The sequence below is a fragment of the Poecilia reticulata genome, chromosome 3 (assembly GCF_904066995.2).
Source record: "Poecilia reticulata chromosome 3, P_reticulata-male-v2, whole genome shotgun sequence".
In the NCBI taxonomy this organism is placed as follows: Eukaryota; Metazoa; Chordata; class Actinopteri; order Cyprinodontiformes; family Poeciliidae; genus Poecilia; species Poecilia reticulata.
Window position 1 is genome coordinate 7,869,008 of NC_088832.1, and position 18,045 is coordinate 7,887,052.

General features: G+C 38.6%; 1 protein-coding gene across 2 annotated transcripts; it reads right to left on the reverse strand.

The window, feature by feature from the left end:
- Positions 1–11,456: 11,456 nt before the first annotated feature.
- On the reverse strand, positions 11,457–16,657 carry mrpl46 (mitochondrial ribosomal protein L46). Of its 2 annotated transcripts, none has more exons than XM_008404811.3 (4): positions 16,213–16,657; positions 15,746–15,941; positions 15,314–15,484; positions 11,457–11,810 (listed from the first exon to the last, which is right to left on the reverse strand). In XM_008404811.3, the coding sequence occupies exons 1-4, from the start codon at positions 16,471–16,473 to the stop codon at positions 11,566–11,568; spliced, it is 873 nt and encodes a 290-aa protein (XP_008403033.1). In that variant the 5' UTR covers positions 16,474–16,657; the 3' UTR covers positions 11,457–11,565. The 2 variants fall into 2 exon arrangements, with proteins under 2 accessions (XP_008403033.1, XP_008403032.1); XM_008404810.3 differs by having other exon boundaries at positions 11,457–11,813; positions 16,213–16,644.
- Positions 16,658–18,045: the final 1,388 nt, after the last annotated feature.

Sequence of the window (18,045 nt, forward strand, 5' to 3'; positions counted from 1 at the left end):
GGTTGGGGCAGAGACGAGAAAGGAAGGACAAGGGATGGGGACGGTATTAGGGTGTTCAGATCAGGTAGGGAGGAATGAGCTAGTGGAGGATGTAAAGTTTCAACTTGATATTCAGTCATGTAGGTTTAACTCTAGAAATTGTGGAATTATACATTCTGCAGGATGAGGATCAGTGCCTCCAAATCCAAAGCTGTAGTCTTGACTAGGAAAAGGGAAGAGTGCCTTCTCCGGGTCAGACTGGAGGTCCTGTCACAAGCAGAGAAGTTGAGTATCTCGTTGCCTTGTTTGAGAATGAGGGAAAAATGTAACGGGAGATCGATAGGCTAATTGGTGCTGCATCTGTATCGGTCTGTTGTGGTGAGGAGAAAGCTGAGTCAAAAGGCAAAGCTCTTGATTTACTGATCTACATTCCTCATATGGTCACCAAGTTTGGTTAATGTTCGTAAGGTGGAGATTGCAGATACAAGTGACTGAAACGAGTTTTCTCTGCAGGATGTCTGGGCTCTCCCTTAGAGATGGGGTGAGAAGCTCAACCTGGAGGGACTCAGAGTAGAGCTGCTGCTTGAGGTGACTTGAGCATCTGGTTAGGATGCCTCCCTGGTGAGGTGTTCAGGTACCCAATAGGACGTACCTGGAACACCTCACCAGGAAGAGACCCAGAGGAAGACCTAAGACACGGTGGAGAGACTATGTTTCTCAACTGGATTGGGAAATCCTTGGGATTCCCTTTGAGGAGTTGGCCAAAGTGACTGAGAAGAGAGAAGTGGTGACTTAGGGTAAGCAGAAGAGATAATGGATGCACAGATATATTCTTCACTATTGGAAAATATTTATAAATCACACTATTTGTAATTTCCAAATGCTTATATTTTCTTGCTAGCCCTGTTTTGGTCGTTCTGTTAGGTTCAGTGGATGGTAGGTGTTAAAAATACTGCCGGTTCAGATCATAGTGAGCAGCTGCTGAGACCAACACCTGACCAGGGGTCTTTTCTGTGTCCCATCATCTGTTCACTGTTGGGAATAAACACTTGGTTGGTTTTCACCACATCTCGGCCTCAAGCTTCCTGGTCTTTCCAGTCGCTAAGGGCCATTCTAGCAGTTTGCTTCAGCAGGTCGGTCAACTATTGACACATTCACCCATGGAAACTTTGATTTTATTATTCCTTCACTTTTTTTCTTGATGTCCCTGTGTGTCGTTTTGAGTTTTTAACCTTTGTGTCCCTGTTTTTTTTTTTTTTTTTCCTGTTATGAAACTCTTCTTGATGCTTGCAGCAGGCTGAAGTATATGTTAAATATCTTCACTCCACATCGCTGCAAGTGATCATGTTGCTCTCTAGATGTCTTCCGTGTTTCGTCTTTTTGTTTTTGTTATTTTTCTTCTGCACAGTTGGCAGAAACCCCGTCTCAGAGTTCCCTTTTTAGTGCCGTGTTGTTGAGGCTTCAATAGATTTCAAACTAGTGAAACAGAAAGCAAAATCTTTTTTTAAGACTTTCTGCTTTTACAAAAGTGTTTCCAAAACCAATTCAAACCCATCAAACATACCGACACGGTGTCCGTGGAAGGTTCGCGTTTCTGTTTTTATTGTGCCACCTTTTGCCGCTGGCGCCCTGTGACTCTGGAAGTTGATTTGAATTCATTAACATGCATTTTGACATAAGTTATTCAGTAAATCTGACATGCACTCTGTGCTCCTATAGCAAAACAACGCATACTTGCCCAAACAAAGAAGTTTGAGAATAAAGGGCTTTCAAACGGTGAGCCGTCTTTACATCTGGGAAGAATATTTTGTGTTTTTAACAGCAGGAGAAGCACAAAAGACTGGAGAACTTAAACCTTGTTAGCTTCCTAAAACTTGTACAAAAACATAATGTATGTACAGGAATGACTGAATATTCTCAGACACACAATCAAGCAGTAATGCAGCATTAAACTGACCACACATCAGTAATTATTTATTTTAAGTTGTAATTAGGAAGGAAAAAATAAATAAGTTCAACAGCTAAAACTTTTAAACATATCTTCAATGCCAACTAGTTTTATTTTAATTATTATCAATAATTTCACTCAAACTAAGTAGTTTAATCAATTAAGGCAATCAGTGACGTTTTATTCTTTCTTATGCCGACTTAAGCTTCAATAGTTGGCAACAGTTGTCCAAATTTCGATTTTATTAATCAAATGAAAAATATAAAACTTCTACAAAACTCACCTTTTCATGAACAACAGGATGACATAAAGCCATGCTCATAACCTTTCTCGGTGTGACATCATCGTCCTTAATTAAAACATATAAACTGCAGAGACTCACGACTAACAAGCGTCTCGGCTCTTTCGTTTGTGAGGGAATGTAGTTTGTTCTCCGTGTCGGAAAGAAGCAAAAATAAGATCTGGCTGTGATTGAAGCACAAAATGTTACTTGACAAGCACACAACGAGCTTCATTATGTAACTTTTTTTTTTTTTTTTTTTTTACAAAATCAAAATAGGAATCCATTTCAAGTGTGATTTACGTCTCATTTGAGTTTAATTTTTAAAAAGAATCATATTTAATGCCTTTCAAAATTAATGTTACAGTTCAGACAGTAGACTACAATATTTGTAGTTGAGCTTATATGTCCATTTATTCAATAATTTAGCAGCAAAACAGGCTTCTGAATTGAAGAGGTTGCTTATTTTGTTGATCTGTGGTTTTTGATTAAAATGTGATTAATTACACACCCTGCAATTAACTCGATTAAAAATCTCACAGCTACTAAAAATATAACCAATATTGATCATTTACAAATTAATATGTTTAATTGTGGCAGCTTATATTTAACAGCTCCATAATTCGTCTTCGTAGTGTACATGAGGTTAAGGTTTTTCGTAGTCTCTCTTTACAAAGTGAGTCTAAACTTAGAGGGAAATATTGTGAACAGAAAAAAAATTCCAGTTTTATTTTTCTGCAGTTTTGAAGCATTCACTGGCAAAGAAGAATCCTTTACAGAAACATACCTCTAAGACATTTTTTATGAGACTTGCTGAAAGTATTGCACTCTGGGGTGAAGACGGCAGCATGTTGTGTTGCTAAACAGACACAAGTAATTCTGGAAAAGAATCTGAATTAAACCCTTTGCTCTGAAGTATTAATTTATTTATCAAGGCTACCAAGGATTTGTCTTTTAAACTTGCCGAGTTATATTACAGACCCCGACAACAGATTATTTTTAGACATATTGCTATTGGCCACCGCTTTCGGTAATAACACAGTTCACTACCCCTAAATTAGATCAGAAATTCAGCCAACAAGGCAGGAAAGTTGAGTTTTTTTAGTGTCTTTTTGTTACCCGATGGATTGTTTTGTTTAATAAAAGCCAATTCTGCAGATTACAACCCGCCAAGGACGAAGCTCCTCCTCTGAGCTGCAGTTTCCAAGCGTCAGCCTCACAGAGCAGCCCTCATCTACGGCTCCCAAATCAGTTCCTTCAAACTAGTGGCAGCAATTAGCAAACACCAGACGGAACCGGTTATCTGCTGTGCTCCTGGTACGAGCTACTTCTCAGTGCAACGCTGGTAAAGAAGCTACACGTTAGCATGCTTAGCTGAGCGTCGCTGTGTGCATAAAGGTGAGGCTTACTGTGCAGCACTGGTCCAACCACATGTTGCGACGGCAGTTAAGATGCTTACAGGAGTCCAGCTTTTACAGTACTCACACGTTTTCTGCCTTTTTTTATTTCACAATAAGCCTAAGAAGTAAAAGTCTTTATCAAAAGCTTTGGTAAAGCTGCTGCGAATGAGTCGCCTGCTTACATCCTCCTTGGTAAGAGCAGATTTGCATAAAGTAGAATAATAATTCAAAAAAACACAGTGAGAAAGGAAAGGTGGAACTGACGTTTCTACAAGGAGTTGGGCTTTTTCTAAACTACAGATGCCACTGACCAGTCAGGACAACCCCCCCCCCCTCCGCTGTGTAAAACTGGAGTCAAAAAGCAACTCGTCCACAAACGGGGTTTTTTTCTGAGCTGTTTAAGCGGAAACTTGTGCGTATTGTCGCTTCAGATCCGAGGAAACTGACAGCTTTCACACCTGTGATGGAGCTCGACGCCGTCACAAGCGGCTGTGCTATTATTAGAACAGGTCACCCCAGCGAAGCCGGAGCCGAGCCCCCCCTCGGTCTGCTGAACTTCAAAGAATCTTGGAAATGAATTTTTAAAAGAAATCGTGGCTGCTTTAAAAAAAAAAGAAAAAAAAAGAAAAAGAAATCACACTGAATCCCCAGTGAGAACGGCTCCAGTGGGGGGAGCGTGGCACCGGTACGGAACATGCTCAGCATTCCTTCTTTCCAAAAAGGTTTTAAAAGCAGCCGTCACCTCCAGGAAACTTCCTTCTGCATTTGTCTTCTCTCCCTTCCTCTCCCTCTCTCCTTTTTACCCTTTCTAGAGACGAAGAACAGCGTGACCTTTTCTGTGATCTGCGTTGTATTGGTGCCATCTCGCTACGTGACTGGATGAGGAGAGACAGCCTCTTAATAGGTGCAAAGTCCCGATGTCACTGTGTTGAAGTCGAAAAGAAACAGGCTTCTGTACAGGCAGGAACACTCAGCAAAAGTACGCTGGGATGCAACCTGAACGTCTTCGAGTAAATGGTACAAGCCGAACAAAGTGAGCGTCACTGTCGGTTACCATTTTGGAACCATTGTGATCAAACTGGGGAACAAACTCCACTGGTGGTGTGAGGTATGCATGTTATGGTGGCCATTTCAAAAGGTAAAAAAAGCTATTTTCTTGTGCTTCTTGTGGATTTTTACGTTATAAATGCACACAGACCACTGAAGTGGACACTAATGCATCATAAAATACACTATCAACCACTGGCCATGAGCTGCAAATGCAAGAAATTATTTTTATTAAATCCAATATGGCCGACAGACAAAAAAACCTGCCAACCGACCCGGTCCCTCCTTTTACTGTAGACGACTCTTGCAGGTAAAAAAAAAATATTGTGACATCAGATGACCCCTAAAGAACAATACTACTTATGTATTTTTCAAATAGCAACTTTGTATTTGGAGAAAATTACAATTGATCACCTAGAAACATTTTTTCCTACCTCTTTATTTCTTAAGAAAATCCCCCAAAAAATTTGGAAAAAAATCCTGACACAAATGATCATAATTCATGCATGAAATGGTTAATATTGCTTTTATGACCAATAACTGATATCATATATTATTTCACTACTGTTTTGGCATCTTTGGTGAAAAAAAAAAATGACCAGAACAGACGGCAACAAAATAAAAGTAAATATTAGTTGTTCATATTGGCCCAGTTTTATCAGATCGATACCGATAAATTAAAATATCACTAATATCGATTGATACTGTTTTTAGTGCTACGTATATAACCCCTGGTAAATTCATACATGATTTTTTTTTTTATATATTTGGAGAATGTCTTGAAGAAATGGCTTTACATTATTCATGATGTCATATTTAACCGTTATCAACCACATGACTACACAGACAGACTATAAAGAACCTTAAAATGTGCAATAAAGTGCAATAATTGTGCATTATTGATATTGATCATATTTTGTGAAAGAAAATTGGGTACAGTGCTCTTGTAGCTGCATTAGTATTAAGGCACAAATATAATTTATTTTCATATTGATTTTGTGTTTTCTATGTTTTTAAATTGTCTGACAGCACATTAATTCAGTAACTGACCATTTTTAAAGGGACGTTTCCTGCTGTAGGCTAAAAAGGAGGTCAAATTTTGAAAAAACAAAACCTGGATGTTGTGCACCGATTAGCTGTTACCTATCAGGATAGGTAACAAACTACAGCACGTTTTAGTTCTTAAAACTAAAATCATAGTTTATGCTCGCTCAGCAGTGCTGCTATCTCTTTTCTCCAGTTGTCTCCAGAGCTTGGTCGCAGTCCAACCACAATGTGAAGTGAGGTTCCGGATCTGCCGGCTGAAAACTCAACCTTTTAAAAACAGGAAGTGCTGAACTGGCCCCAAACTACGCTGAGAGTACACAAAAACATTTATGGCAGAAATTTATATTAAACTCAATAAATAAAACTCAAATGAAGTAATTCCTTAATGGTCATTGCTTTAAAACATATGTGTAAATGTAAACTCAGACATAATGTTGAAAAAAAAACCTCGAAAACCACGATAGTGTGTGAAGCAAGGTTCCAAAAGCGACACTAAAATATCACGGATAAATATAAAATAAGATGCAATGAGTTTTGAGTTTGTTTAAGGGTGAAGTGGTGAACAACTGCAACCTTAACTCGTTTGTCGCAAAGCTTCATTGTAACGCCTGTCATCCGAAAGTAAAAAGTAAACATGTTAGGAAAGCTTAGTAACTTCAAATTTTGAATAAATGGACAGCAAAAGTAAACCATATGCTTGAACCAATTATGGCAGCAAACGTTTTTATTGTTTATTTCTCCTAAAAGTCGCACAATAAGCCGATGCGTCCCGTTGCTGTTATGCTGTTTTAAAATGTCGATCAAGACGTCATAATTATTATTGTTTTTTTTATTATTTACACCGTGCTTCCGCAAAAGGCGAGTCAATCCCCAAATCCAAGGAGTTACTCCTACATTTCCCATGATGCAACACAGTCCTATCTCGCTCCCACACGACGCTCCTCTGTAGCCGGTATAGAATTTACGCATATAAATTACAACACATGGCGGTTTTCACAAGACTCCTGATTAAAGAAGCTTTCATGAGGTTCACCACGGAGACTAAAGCAGCAACTGTTACTCCATTTGATGCAACAGAGCCGAAACGTAAAACCCCCCAAAAACTGTGTTTAAGGGGGTCGAGTCTGTTCTCAAACCAAACAGACTCACCGATTGGAAATGTTTTTTTTTTTATTTTTTTGTTTGTTTGTTTTCCTCTAAAGCACTCAAATTGCACATCTCATCTGACACAGTGGGGGCTAAATGGCACTCAACAAATCATTCAAACAGCTATATCTTTCAACAAACCCCTAGAAATAAAGTTAAGAGAAAGAGAGGGAGAAAAAAAATGGCATGCCAATCTCTGCAACATTAATAACTCCTTGTCCTGGCTGACACAAATGGAAAGAACAGTCTGATTGCAGGCAGAGAATGGCTCGGGAACACCAGAAAGCTCTTACCTAAGACGAATTATCGCGGCTATTGCAAAGGAACATTAGCCAGCAATGATGGATATTTTCAGTATGTGTAAGATGAAGCCAAGCTGATCAGAAACACTCTCCGCAGTCCTCCTTTAGGGTCACTACACACAGCCCTAATTACATTGCCTCTCACAAACCTGCCTGAGCGGTGTGCCAGTACTGCCATCTAGTGTTAGGATGATGAAATCTTCTTGGACTTCAGATGATCCTCCTTCACAATCCAGTGCACACGTTCTTATGTTAAATGCTTTGCATGTATGACACTTCCAAGTAATTGGTTATTCAAGAAAGATGTCAGATTCGTGTTGCTTGTTTTAGCAAACTTAGTATATTGTAGGACTGCACTCATCCACTATTTTCACTTCTGATACCGATATCTGAGGTTTAGTATCGACCGATACCGATCTGATGCAGAAAAACAGTGCTGAATCGACTTAAAATGTTTCTGTTTTAAAACACAGTCATAAATGTACTGAATTACAAATTTGTTTGATAACTCTGCACCAATACAGCACAGTTAAATACACCAATAGCTTCGCAAGCTTGGTCAAACGGGTAAAAACAACTTTAATTTGTTCAGTCAGTGCAATTAGGAATATAACAGCCAACATATAGTAAATAATAAAGAAATTGAAACTGCCGAAAACAATAGGTTGCAACAAACCTTTGAAATGGTTCAGAAACTGCAATTAGGAATTCTAAATACAATAGAGAATAAATAATAAAACATGCCATCGCTCAGAGTACAAAGCATAGAATTAGATTGAAGAGATCTGCCCTTGTGGGTCAGGCACATTGTTATCAATACCCAATCTAGATTTTTTTTCTAATGCACTTGATTAACTGGTTCAACAAGCGTGACCAACCCTATAAAAGTAGGAGTTTTAGCATGTTGTATTAGCAACTTACCAAAGTGGAATCAGCAATGGCCTGAGAGATGCAATTGTTGCTACCCCTCAATCTGAGAAGGGTTAAGAAGGCAACTTTGAGCAATGTGAAGTTGACTGTTCTACAGTCAGAAAGATTCTTCACAGTTGACAATCTTCTTTGAAGAACCCAGCTAAATCACCTCAGTGCTCAGACAAATTTCATGAAACCCAAGAAATGTTAATGATCACAAAAGTACAATTAGTAATCCCTGAACACGTAAGGAAGGGATGTCATGACAAAGACCCTTATCTCTGAAAACAGTGGCATCTCAACTGGGCAGAAGACAGCAAAGTGGAGTTGTTGCCCAGGACTAAGTTTGGTGTAAGCCACTTTTCATCCCATATTTTTAACACGCACACATCTTACCAACTGCCAGGCACGGTGGGTCATATTTTGGGTTTGTTCTGCGGTCATACAACATTATATTCACCTTGAAGTCAATAAGTGGACGAAGAGCATAGCAAAGGATTCTAGAGTCAAGTAATTGGACATAAACCCGACCTCTGGAGCTTCATCCAAACTGGGTCGTACAGTAGCAAATAATTGACAATAGAATGGCTGAAAAAGACAGAAATCAAGGTTTTGCAATAGTCAAAATCAACACCTCATTCCGATTGAAATGCTGCTGCGGCGTCCGTCAGACAGACATGAAAACATAGGGAACAAACTGATAAACAAAGAAGTGTAAAAAAAAAAAACCTAAGGAAGTTTTTTTTTTTCTTTTCTGACAGCTTTGATCTCGTTTATTATTTCTCTAAAACAGCTTCATAACACAATCAGCAGGTGATGAAACGGGCTGTCACAAGAGACCGTCCTCAGCCACAGATGATAAATTCATTAAAGTTCCCAGCCTCTTGTCAAACATTGTCAGTGACATTATTTCTTCCTCTCCTTTCATCGCGGGTACATCCACCACTAAAATTGCAAACTCTCAGATATTTCCAAGTGCACACATCATACCAGGACTCCTGATATTTATGGTCCTTATTCTGTCCTCTAATTGAACAATCATGCATACCAAGAAGACCAGTTGCAGATGTCTGTGGAGCACATTTGACACCCCAGGGTGTCGTTTTAAATATCTTCTAACAGCTGTATGACGGAGTACTGGTTCTGTCGGTTTGGCCTGTGACTGTATTGTTGCTACTCAAACACTCTGGACTTCCCAAATGAATATTTTATAGATCTTTTGATATTTAAAATTGCATCGCAGGTATCTGGACTTGTTACTCGCTTGTATCCGACGTGAACATTTGTTCGGCAGTAATTGACTTGTAGATTGGAAAGCAATTGAGCTGCAGATATCCACATTACATTCTGAGTATCCAAAAAAAAAAAAAAAGTATTTACTGTTATCTGACATTACAAACTTCAAGCACATAATGGCAGAAGAACAGAATGTCACTGTGGTTATCTGAAAATGTTCGCCCACTCTGAAGAATTAAATTACATCTGCAACACATACAAACTCCGACTATTAAACATAAAAATGACCACAGCTACATGTGTCCAGAATATTTAGATTTTATGTTTAGTTTAGACAAAAAAGTCAGATATGTACAACTTCTACAAAAGCGATTTATATTGTGTCAAGTCGAATCACTATTCTTCTGACAGGAGAGTCAAACGACGAATACCAACATCAGTCCAGGAAGTACGTAGCACTGAATTTGAATTAAAACCAGACGTTGTTAACAGCGAAAAGCTTATTAGAGATAAAGATTTTAATAAATGTTCAAATTTGCTGGTCCACTGAAGAGGCAATTACTTTTTATATGGAGCAGTGTCACACCTAAAATGTTCAGAAATGTCCTCGTGGTATTCAAAGATAAGAAAACAGCTAATAACGTTGCTTGGAGTTACAACAGTCACAACAGGTTTGAACTTGTACACAAAAGTTTAAATATAGACATACACCCTGACACATACAGGGTGTATGTCTATATTTGACACATACATCAAGCTGCCTTACCAACTTGCATTCGACCGTTATTGTAAGAATTAACTAGCATCTGAAGTAGTTCTGGAAGAAAATTCAAACACTTTTCTTATCCGAAAAAGCAGACTTCATTTAAATTGACTGGTTTCCTGCCATTAATCTAGCCGTAAGCTCTTCATAAATTCTCCTTCACCATTAATCCACCCACTCTGAGTAATCCTTTAGTGCAAACTGCACAAAAGAGCCCCACAGCATGACACAACCAGCACAAGGCTCAACAGTTTCACCTGTTTGCAAACATTTTCCCGGGTCTTAGCAGCATTTATATGAGCGTACAACTTGTCTCCAGAAGGACTTGGCTTATTTATTTGGCAGTTGCAAATTTTAATAAACGAGCTCAGAGGTTTAGGTCTTGGGAGTCTTTCTTGGTTAGTGATGTAAAACCCACCTCACCCTGGGCAGTGACACTGGTGTTGTGTCATTGTCCAGATTCTGGCAGGTTTGTGGTGTGGTATTCATGAACATCCATACCAAGTCTCCTTAATTAAAGAGGAGAGTTTGGGTCAGTCGATTGAAACTTGGACACAATTGGGTGCTTCAGCGAGAACATAACCCCAAACTAACGGCAGGACCGGTTTTGAAGTTGTCAGAACAGGCCAGGCAGGTCATTTTAGTCCCCACTGAAACTCTTTGGACTCTGCTTAAGAGCTGGGCTTACAGCAGGAAGCTCTACAAATTTTGTCAAGAAGAGCGAACAAATATCTTGACAGAATTGCACCATTAGCTGGTTGAAGTTGCTTCTCTGTAGCTTGCTAATTGACATTACACCAAATATAATTGACTCAAAACACCTGTGAACGTTTCCTGAGCCTCTAAACAATCTCTCACGCTGAGTCAGTATGAGGAGATGTCCAGGAGACAGTCATTGATCCCTTCCAGAAGGAGCATAAGACACAAAAGGTCGTTGCTAAAGAAGCTGGTTATTCACATTAACTTTTGAAAAATTGCAGTTTTCAAGAATTTTGCCTATTTATTTCGTTTCTTGCTCCATTTCTTCTCAGATACAGAAACTTTAACGTATATTTCTTCTCATCTTAAAATGTTCATCATGAGCTTGAATGTATAATTGTGAGCAGTTATGGCTTACATTAAATTCAAACTTGTTCACCCGGTTTGAAAATCCAAACTGTTTTGGATTTTGTTTTCCACAAAAGGCCCTGGAAAAAGAATGGCTCAAATGAAATATTAAGAGCCCTAAAGTAATATGGAACTGATGCAGGTACAGAATCTTTTACACCTGCTGCTGAAAGAGGGAACGACTGACAACCTTAACACTGAACTGTATGATAAAGTGATGAGTAATGAGTGATGCATCACTTCCAGAAGCTTACAACTGGTTGATTTATTGCTTAACTTCAGACAGAGATTTACGGAATCATGTTTTATTGAACAACAAAATATTTACTGACAGTGAATAACAGTTCAGTGATAAACAGTAACAATGTTAGCTTGAAGCATATTCTCTAAGTCCCTGATCACAAGTTGAGGATGAAGCGGCCGACATTCATCATGTACGCTGGTTTCAGGTATTTCTGCAGCTCGCTCTTCTTCAGCCAAAGCAGAGGCGCGGTCGGAGCGCTTCCCGGAGTGCCGTCAACCAGGATGGCTTTGAAGAAGAACACCTTTACTCCGACTGAGCTCTCGGTCCGAGCGGCCTTGGGCAGTTTGTACTTGTAAACTCCGCAGGGAGCGTTGCCGAGGAAAGTCGCCCTGACGCCGGCTGCTGTGGACGGGAGGACACGGAGGTGGAGTTGGATCAGGGAGGCAAAGGGGGTCAATCATGCTCTACGCTGTGCTTGGTTTGCGTTCTTCCTCGGTTGCTGCTTGAATTCGCACGACATTTAAAAAAAAAAAAAATCTAATCTCGTATCATGCAAATTCCCAGACGGCTCAAGATGAGAGCAAAGCACCAGCGCTGCCTTGTTATAGACCCGCCGCTCCCCTATGAGTCCAGCTTTATTAAAAATGGATCAACTGAAAGACACTTTAAATAAAACCCTCCACTAAACACTACATTCTAATATCAAGGTCTTCATAGAAAGAGTTTGATGGAGCGAACCCTTGCCAAAAGCTGCACAGCAGTTTAAAGCAGTCAGTCAAGTGCTGATTAGCTTATGGACTTTGCAGCTTAGAGGCTTCCTCCAGCTGCACGCCAACAACTGCAGCTTTGTTTTAAATCTCTGTTGTGTTAAAGATCTTTATCGAGTCAATGAAAATATTAGAAGCCGGAACTTTATTCTGGATTTAATCCTGTGAACAGACTGGATATTTAGCGTGAGTGTGTGAAGTAAAATTCAGCATATTAGCAGGAGAAGAAAGGATTTGTAGTGCTAAGACGAGCTTCAGGCACGTTAAACAAAATTAAACGTGTAGTTTTTTAGCATAGTGTCAACGTGAACCAAGAATGTAAAATGAGTAATAACAGATGAATTACAACTGATTCTGAATTTCTTTTCAGGAATTGTTATAAACTAAACACGGAATTTGCTGAAGAACTGCAGGGCAACAATGCCTTTCTTCATGACATGTAAAATACTAAAAAATAGTTTGAGAAACTTAATTTGTCCACTTGACTGTAGCTAAATTTACACACTTAGTGTTCAAACACATGGAAGAACTGTGAGGTGAGGCAGTGATTAATTTGGGCTGCTGTTTGTAAAGTTACACAGTCAAACACTAACAGTGGGTTATATGACATGTCCTACGATAAGGCTATATAATGTTTTTTCAAAGTCATATTTTCACCATGTGATTTATTCATTTATAAATGGCACAGTTTCTAAATAAATATTTCATTAGGAAAAATGTTTAGTTGGAGAGCTACATATTTATTTAGAAGGCGAAATTTTAGTTTATGAATTTAATATTTAGGTTGCTAACTAAGCACTTAGTTCCATGTTAAATATTTACTTTGCAAACAAAATTTTGGCTTATCTACTAAAAAACTAACTAACTAACTAAGCTAAGTATTTAGCTTAGCTAGGAAAATACTTAGCTTTGAGCTAAATATTTATTAGCTCTAATGTAAATAGCATAGTTAAAGTAAGCTCCAAACTAACTTTGGAGCTAAAGCTAAAATGATTAGAGCTAAATATTTAGTTTGCTAAATTGTCAACAAGATAAATATTTACTTAGCAAGTAAATATTGCTAAGTAAAAATTTACTTAGCAATAAGTAAATATTTACTCATATATTTATATTTTCAATAAATGTATATTGCCAAGTAATTATTAGCAATAAAGTCAGCAAGCTAAATATTTAGCTTCTAAATAATACTTACATGGCAAGATAACTATATTTTATAACTATATTTATAAATGTATAATTCACATAAGATATTTTAAACTGAGAATGATATAACCTTGATCACAGCGTTATATCTATAAAATCAGGGTTAAACCGTTTCTGTGCAGCTGCAGCTTGCAAAATGGACTAATGCAGAGGTGTTGCAAGATAACTTGTCCAAGGCGATATATAGAAAATGAGATCTAGATCTCAACAGGGTTTACCTGGTTAAATAAAGGAAATACATTTTTAAAAAATAAATAAAAATATCATGTACTTAAAATGCTAACATTAGTTTTCCCAGCTTCTCAGACTCTGCAGTCCACTGCCTACTGCAGCTTAGACTGCTGATCAGTGTTTTACACAATGCCACCTAAAGAAGGAAAAAAAAAAACTGAAGTTTGTGGTGTTTAAAAAAATAGTGGCGTCTCTTTAACAAACTTCTTGGTAAAACTAGGCCACTGTATCAACTGTAAGAAAATACATGCAGTAGGAATGCAGTAACTTACATTCTGCTTGCTCTCAGTGACTAACTAAATGTTCTAATTGTATTGTATTTTTTTTTTATTAAAAAAAATATATATTTTTGTACTTGTAAAAGATTTTTTTTTTACACCTAATACTCTTTAATCATAAGGGATACATTTGTAATCAGCCCCTTTTATTTTTAAACCCTTAAATAAAATGTAGTCCAGCCAATTGCCTTCACCAATTGTAAACGGATTCCGCCTGTTCTGCTCTATAAAGGCTTTAGAGGTCAGAGGTCAAACATCACCAAGACCAAGAAATACAGCAAACATGTCTGGGAGAGAAGTTTAAATCAGAGTTAAACTATAAAACAATATATGAGCATCATCTGAAAATGGAGAGAGTATGGCATGTTTGTTTTTTGTTTCTGTAGGTGTGCCCCAGGGTTGTGTATTAGGGCCTGTGTTATTCAATATTTCCTTTCTCCCTCTTGGCCACAAGTTCTTTAAATGTAATATTAGCTTTCTTGGTTTTGCAGATGACACATTTCTTCCAAAACCAACTCCTCCCTCCCTCCTTTTTGGATTGGTTCTCCGCTGATTTTCTCAAACTTAACTTGAATACAGCAGAAATGTTACACTGTGACACACATTTAATCTTCCCAGTTTCTACATTAATATTTATAACTTCCCTTCAGGATGTCATACATGGGAGTACTCTCCCAGCCCAGTCTCATTAATTACATCACCTGGTCTGCATACTTTTACTTCCTCCTTGTTTGTCCCTCCATGAACTCAAACTCCTTCAGAGCTCAGCTTGGTTCATAACTTGAAGTCCCTCAAGAAAATACCCTACTCCAGTTCCTTAACAGCTTCACTGGTTGCCCATGGAAGCTAACGGATAAACTTTAAAATGTAAATGCTCACATTTTAAGTACATTCATAACCTTGGCCCTCTTTATCTATGCAACCAGCTTCGCATCGCCACTGCTTCCCGCTCTCTCAGATCTTTGTCTGCCACTCATCTTATTGTTCCTTTCGCCCGTCTTATCACCATGGGGAGTGCCGCTTTCGGGCTGCTCCTCGCCTCACTTCCTCCAGTCATTAGGAATATAAATTCTCTCCCCTTATTTGAGTCACAGCTCCGAAACACACCTGCTCACACTGGCTTATTCGCTTTAAACCCAGATTTTTAACTCTTGTCAAATCGTATGTGCTGATTTGCCGTTTTTAATTAACAGTTTTGTTTATTAAATATTTATTTTCTTCTCATCAAACATACATGAAATAATCAAGTCAATAATTGTTTGATAAGGGAATAACATTATGGTGCAAAGCTAAAAAAAAAAAATGACTTCACATAAGACTGACCCTCTAAATTTGGGGACATGTTGGCGTTAGAGAAACTCAAAATGCTTTTTGAAGACGGTGTAAACAGACTAAAAACAAAGACGCGGCATCTTTGTGGTACCTGTCATGGAGTCGAGCGCTCTCTCCGCCGTCCGTCGCAGCGTTTCTCCCTCCTGCCACGCAGCCTGGGGCAGCAGCCACAGCTTCTCTGCTCCCACCTGCTGCTCGGCCAGCAGCACCAGAGAGTCGGTCAGGCAGCGCTGCACCGAGGTCAGGTCCTCATCTACGTCGGCTAAGTAAAAATATGGGAGACGTGAGCATCCGCTGGGTCAGTGTGAGTAGATTTCACTCTAACTTTCAGAATGTCTCAAGAAGGGAGATTCCTATTAAAGAAAAAAAAAATAATAATTCATTCCTCTCATAAAAGTGACCTAATTTTCTTCCTGTTCTCCGTTAATAAATTATCAAACTTTTTTATTTTTTCAGGAACATTCCAAGAGCGCCGCACACCCAAGTGACTTCCTGACTTTTACCAGTACTACCCTCCACTGACCTCTGACCCTTGGAGCTGGCTGGAAGTTCTTTAACCTCTGCTCCCAGGTGTCTTCCAAGTCCTGAGTCATCATAATCTCTTGGTCACCAAGGTCCTCGTCCGAGTCATAGTCGTCAGCCTGCCTCCGACTCATCCTCTCCGCGTCCTCCATGAGCCGCAGCTCATGGTCCGACAGCATGCTTTTCTCCAGCTCCATCTGGGGGTGAACATTGTTGTGTTTAAGATGACTTTTGTTAAAATTTTAGGTTACTATTTTTTTCTGTGCAAGCTCTGACACATATTTCCGAAAAACCTATGCGATCTATGAAATAGCCTACAAAAAGAGGAAAAACTTCATGTGGACGGAACATTTTCAAAGTGTAGTTTCCCTATCTTCCACAAGGTGTCACTTCTCCATCCACCAGGTCACAGAATCCCCTGGACACTTTTTCAACCAGAACTCTGTCTTTTAATCCCTAGCAGCTCACCTGCTGCAACATCTGCTTGAAGCGCTGCTCTATCGGACTGCAGTCCGCTGTAATGACGGGTAACCTCTGAAGACACACCGCGGCCATCAGAGACCAGGGAGAAGTCGCTCTGTCCGCTGCAGTACTGGCCCGAGGAGTCGCTCTGTCAATAGGAGTGACGGAAAACCGGCGACATGCCCCGCTTCCGACGGCTGTCCTACTAAAACAACACAAAAGCTGAGAGTAGGACCGACTCGCCATCTTTCTACAGGGCGCAGCCATCTTCTTTTGTTGGGTTCAATGTGTGTTCGGAAAAGTGGGATGTTAGCCGTTGCGCTACAAAACACTGAATTAAAAATTTAGGTCTTTTGAAAATAATAAAGTCTAAAACTTCGTCGTGTTTTTCTTGAAATAAAATACTCTCAATTAATGTACAGTCATCATTGTCATAGTTTTATGGCGCTCTCTGACTCTAAACAAATATTAACAGTGAAATGTTAATATTTCCGAGGCTCCTTTATGAACCTGAAGGTTGTGGTTTTTCAAATTTACCCACAATTCCAAGCGCCATCTAGCTGCAGAAACCATAGACATGAGGATGGACCGCTCCTATTGTCGCTGACGAGATTTAGGGCGGCCATCTTGGAGCGGTACACCACTCCACTCAGCTTATGTGTTTAGCAGGCACAATGACGTATCAGCGCATTTAATCGATCATAACACGCTTTTTTGTTACAGGAAACCAAATTCAAACATCTATCAAAGCTACATTTATAAACAATTGTATTATTTAACTATGTTTTTAATACATAGTTCAGCATATTTAAATATGCTTAGTGGCTATAACAATAGAATAGGAATGCAATATTCTGATATTGATGTGTGATGAGCATATTAAAAAGCACACAACCGTTCATAATTTATTTAATAAATTATTTAGTAATATCAATACATATTTATATAACTACAAACACAAATAAATAATGATTAATAATGGCACAAATAAATAATCATTAATACTGAATAATATATATTGGATACATGTTTATATATATATATATATATATATATATATATATATATATATATATATATATATATATATATATATATATATATATATATGAAATTGAGTCCAAAATCCGATGTGAGATTCATCCGTGCTGCAGTGAATCCGTCTCTCTTTATAGATATCTCCCTCTTCTTCCTCACATAGTGTCTTTAGGAAACCTTCAAAACAAAAATGAAAGATTTAGGATGTATCTTACTAGTGAAAGAATTACATATAAAAAATACCTTTACCACCTGTGTAAACTTTGCTGGTGAACGTTATAACACATAATATAAGTTTTATAATATGTGTTATATTGTTTCATTTCTACTATAGGCTCTTGTGTCAGATAATCTAAGTCAATGTTAGAGAATAATTATTTCTTTTAGATTTACAGAATCTCAGTTAGCCTTCATAGCGGGGCTGAACCCGTATTACACCAAGCACTGTAGTTAATATTAGCTTGTATGTCGCCGGTGGACATAAATACAGTAAAGTAATATTCCAATCACAATATATACACAATAATATGTCCATCTTACTTGTGAAATGTTGTCTGTGGAGCCCTCCACAGACAACAATAATATCCCTCAGTACTAAGGCATCTTCTGCTGTTTTGATTGAGCAAAGTAGGAGGGTATACCGCTCCAAGATGGCCGCCGTATTTCCTGCGCCGGAGCAGCTAATGCGGGGTGTACTCTTATATTATGTCTATGGCAGAAACGGTGGAGCTCCAGTGGTAAGCGGAAATCAGTGTAGCTCCTCAGTAAATCGGGAAAAAATGTCATCTCCGGTTTTCAAAT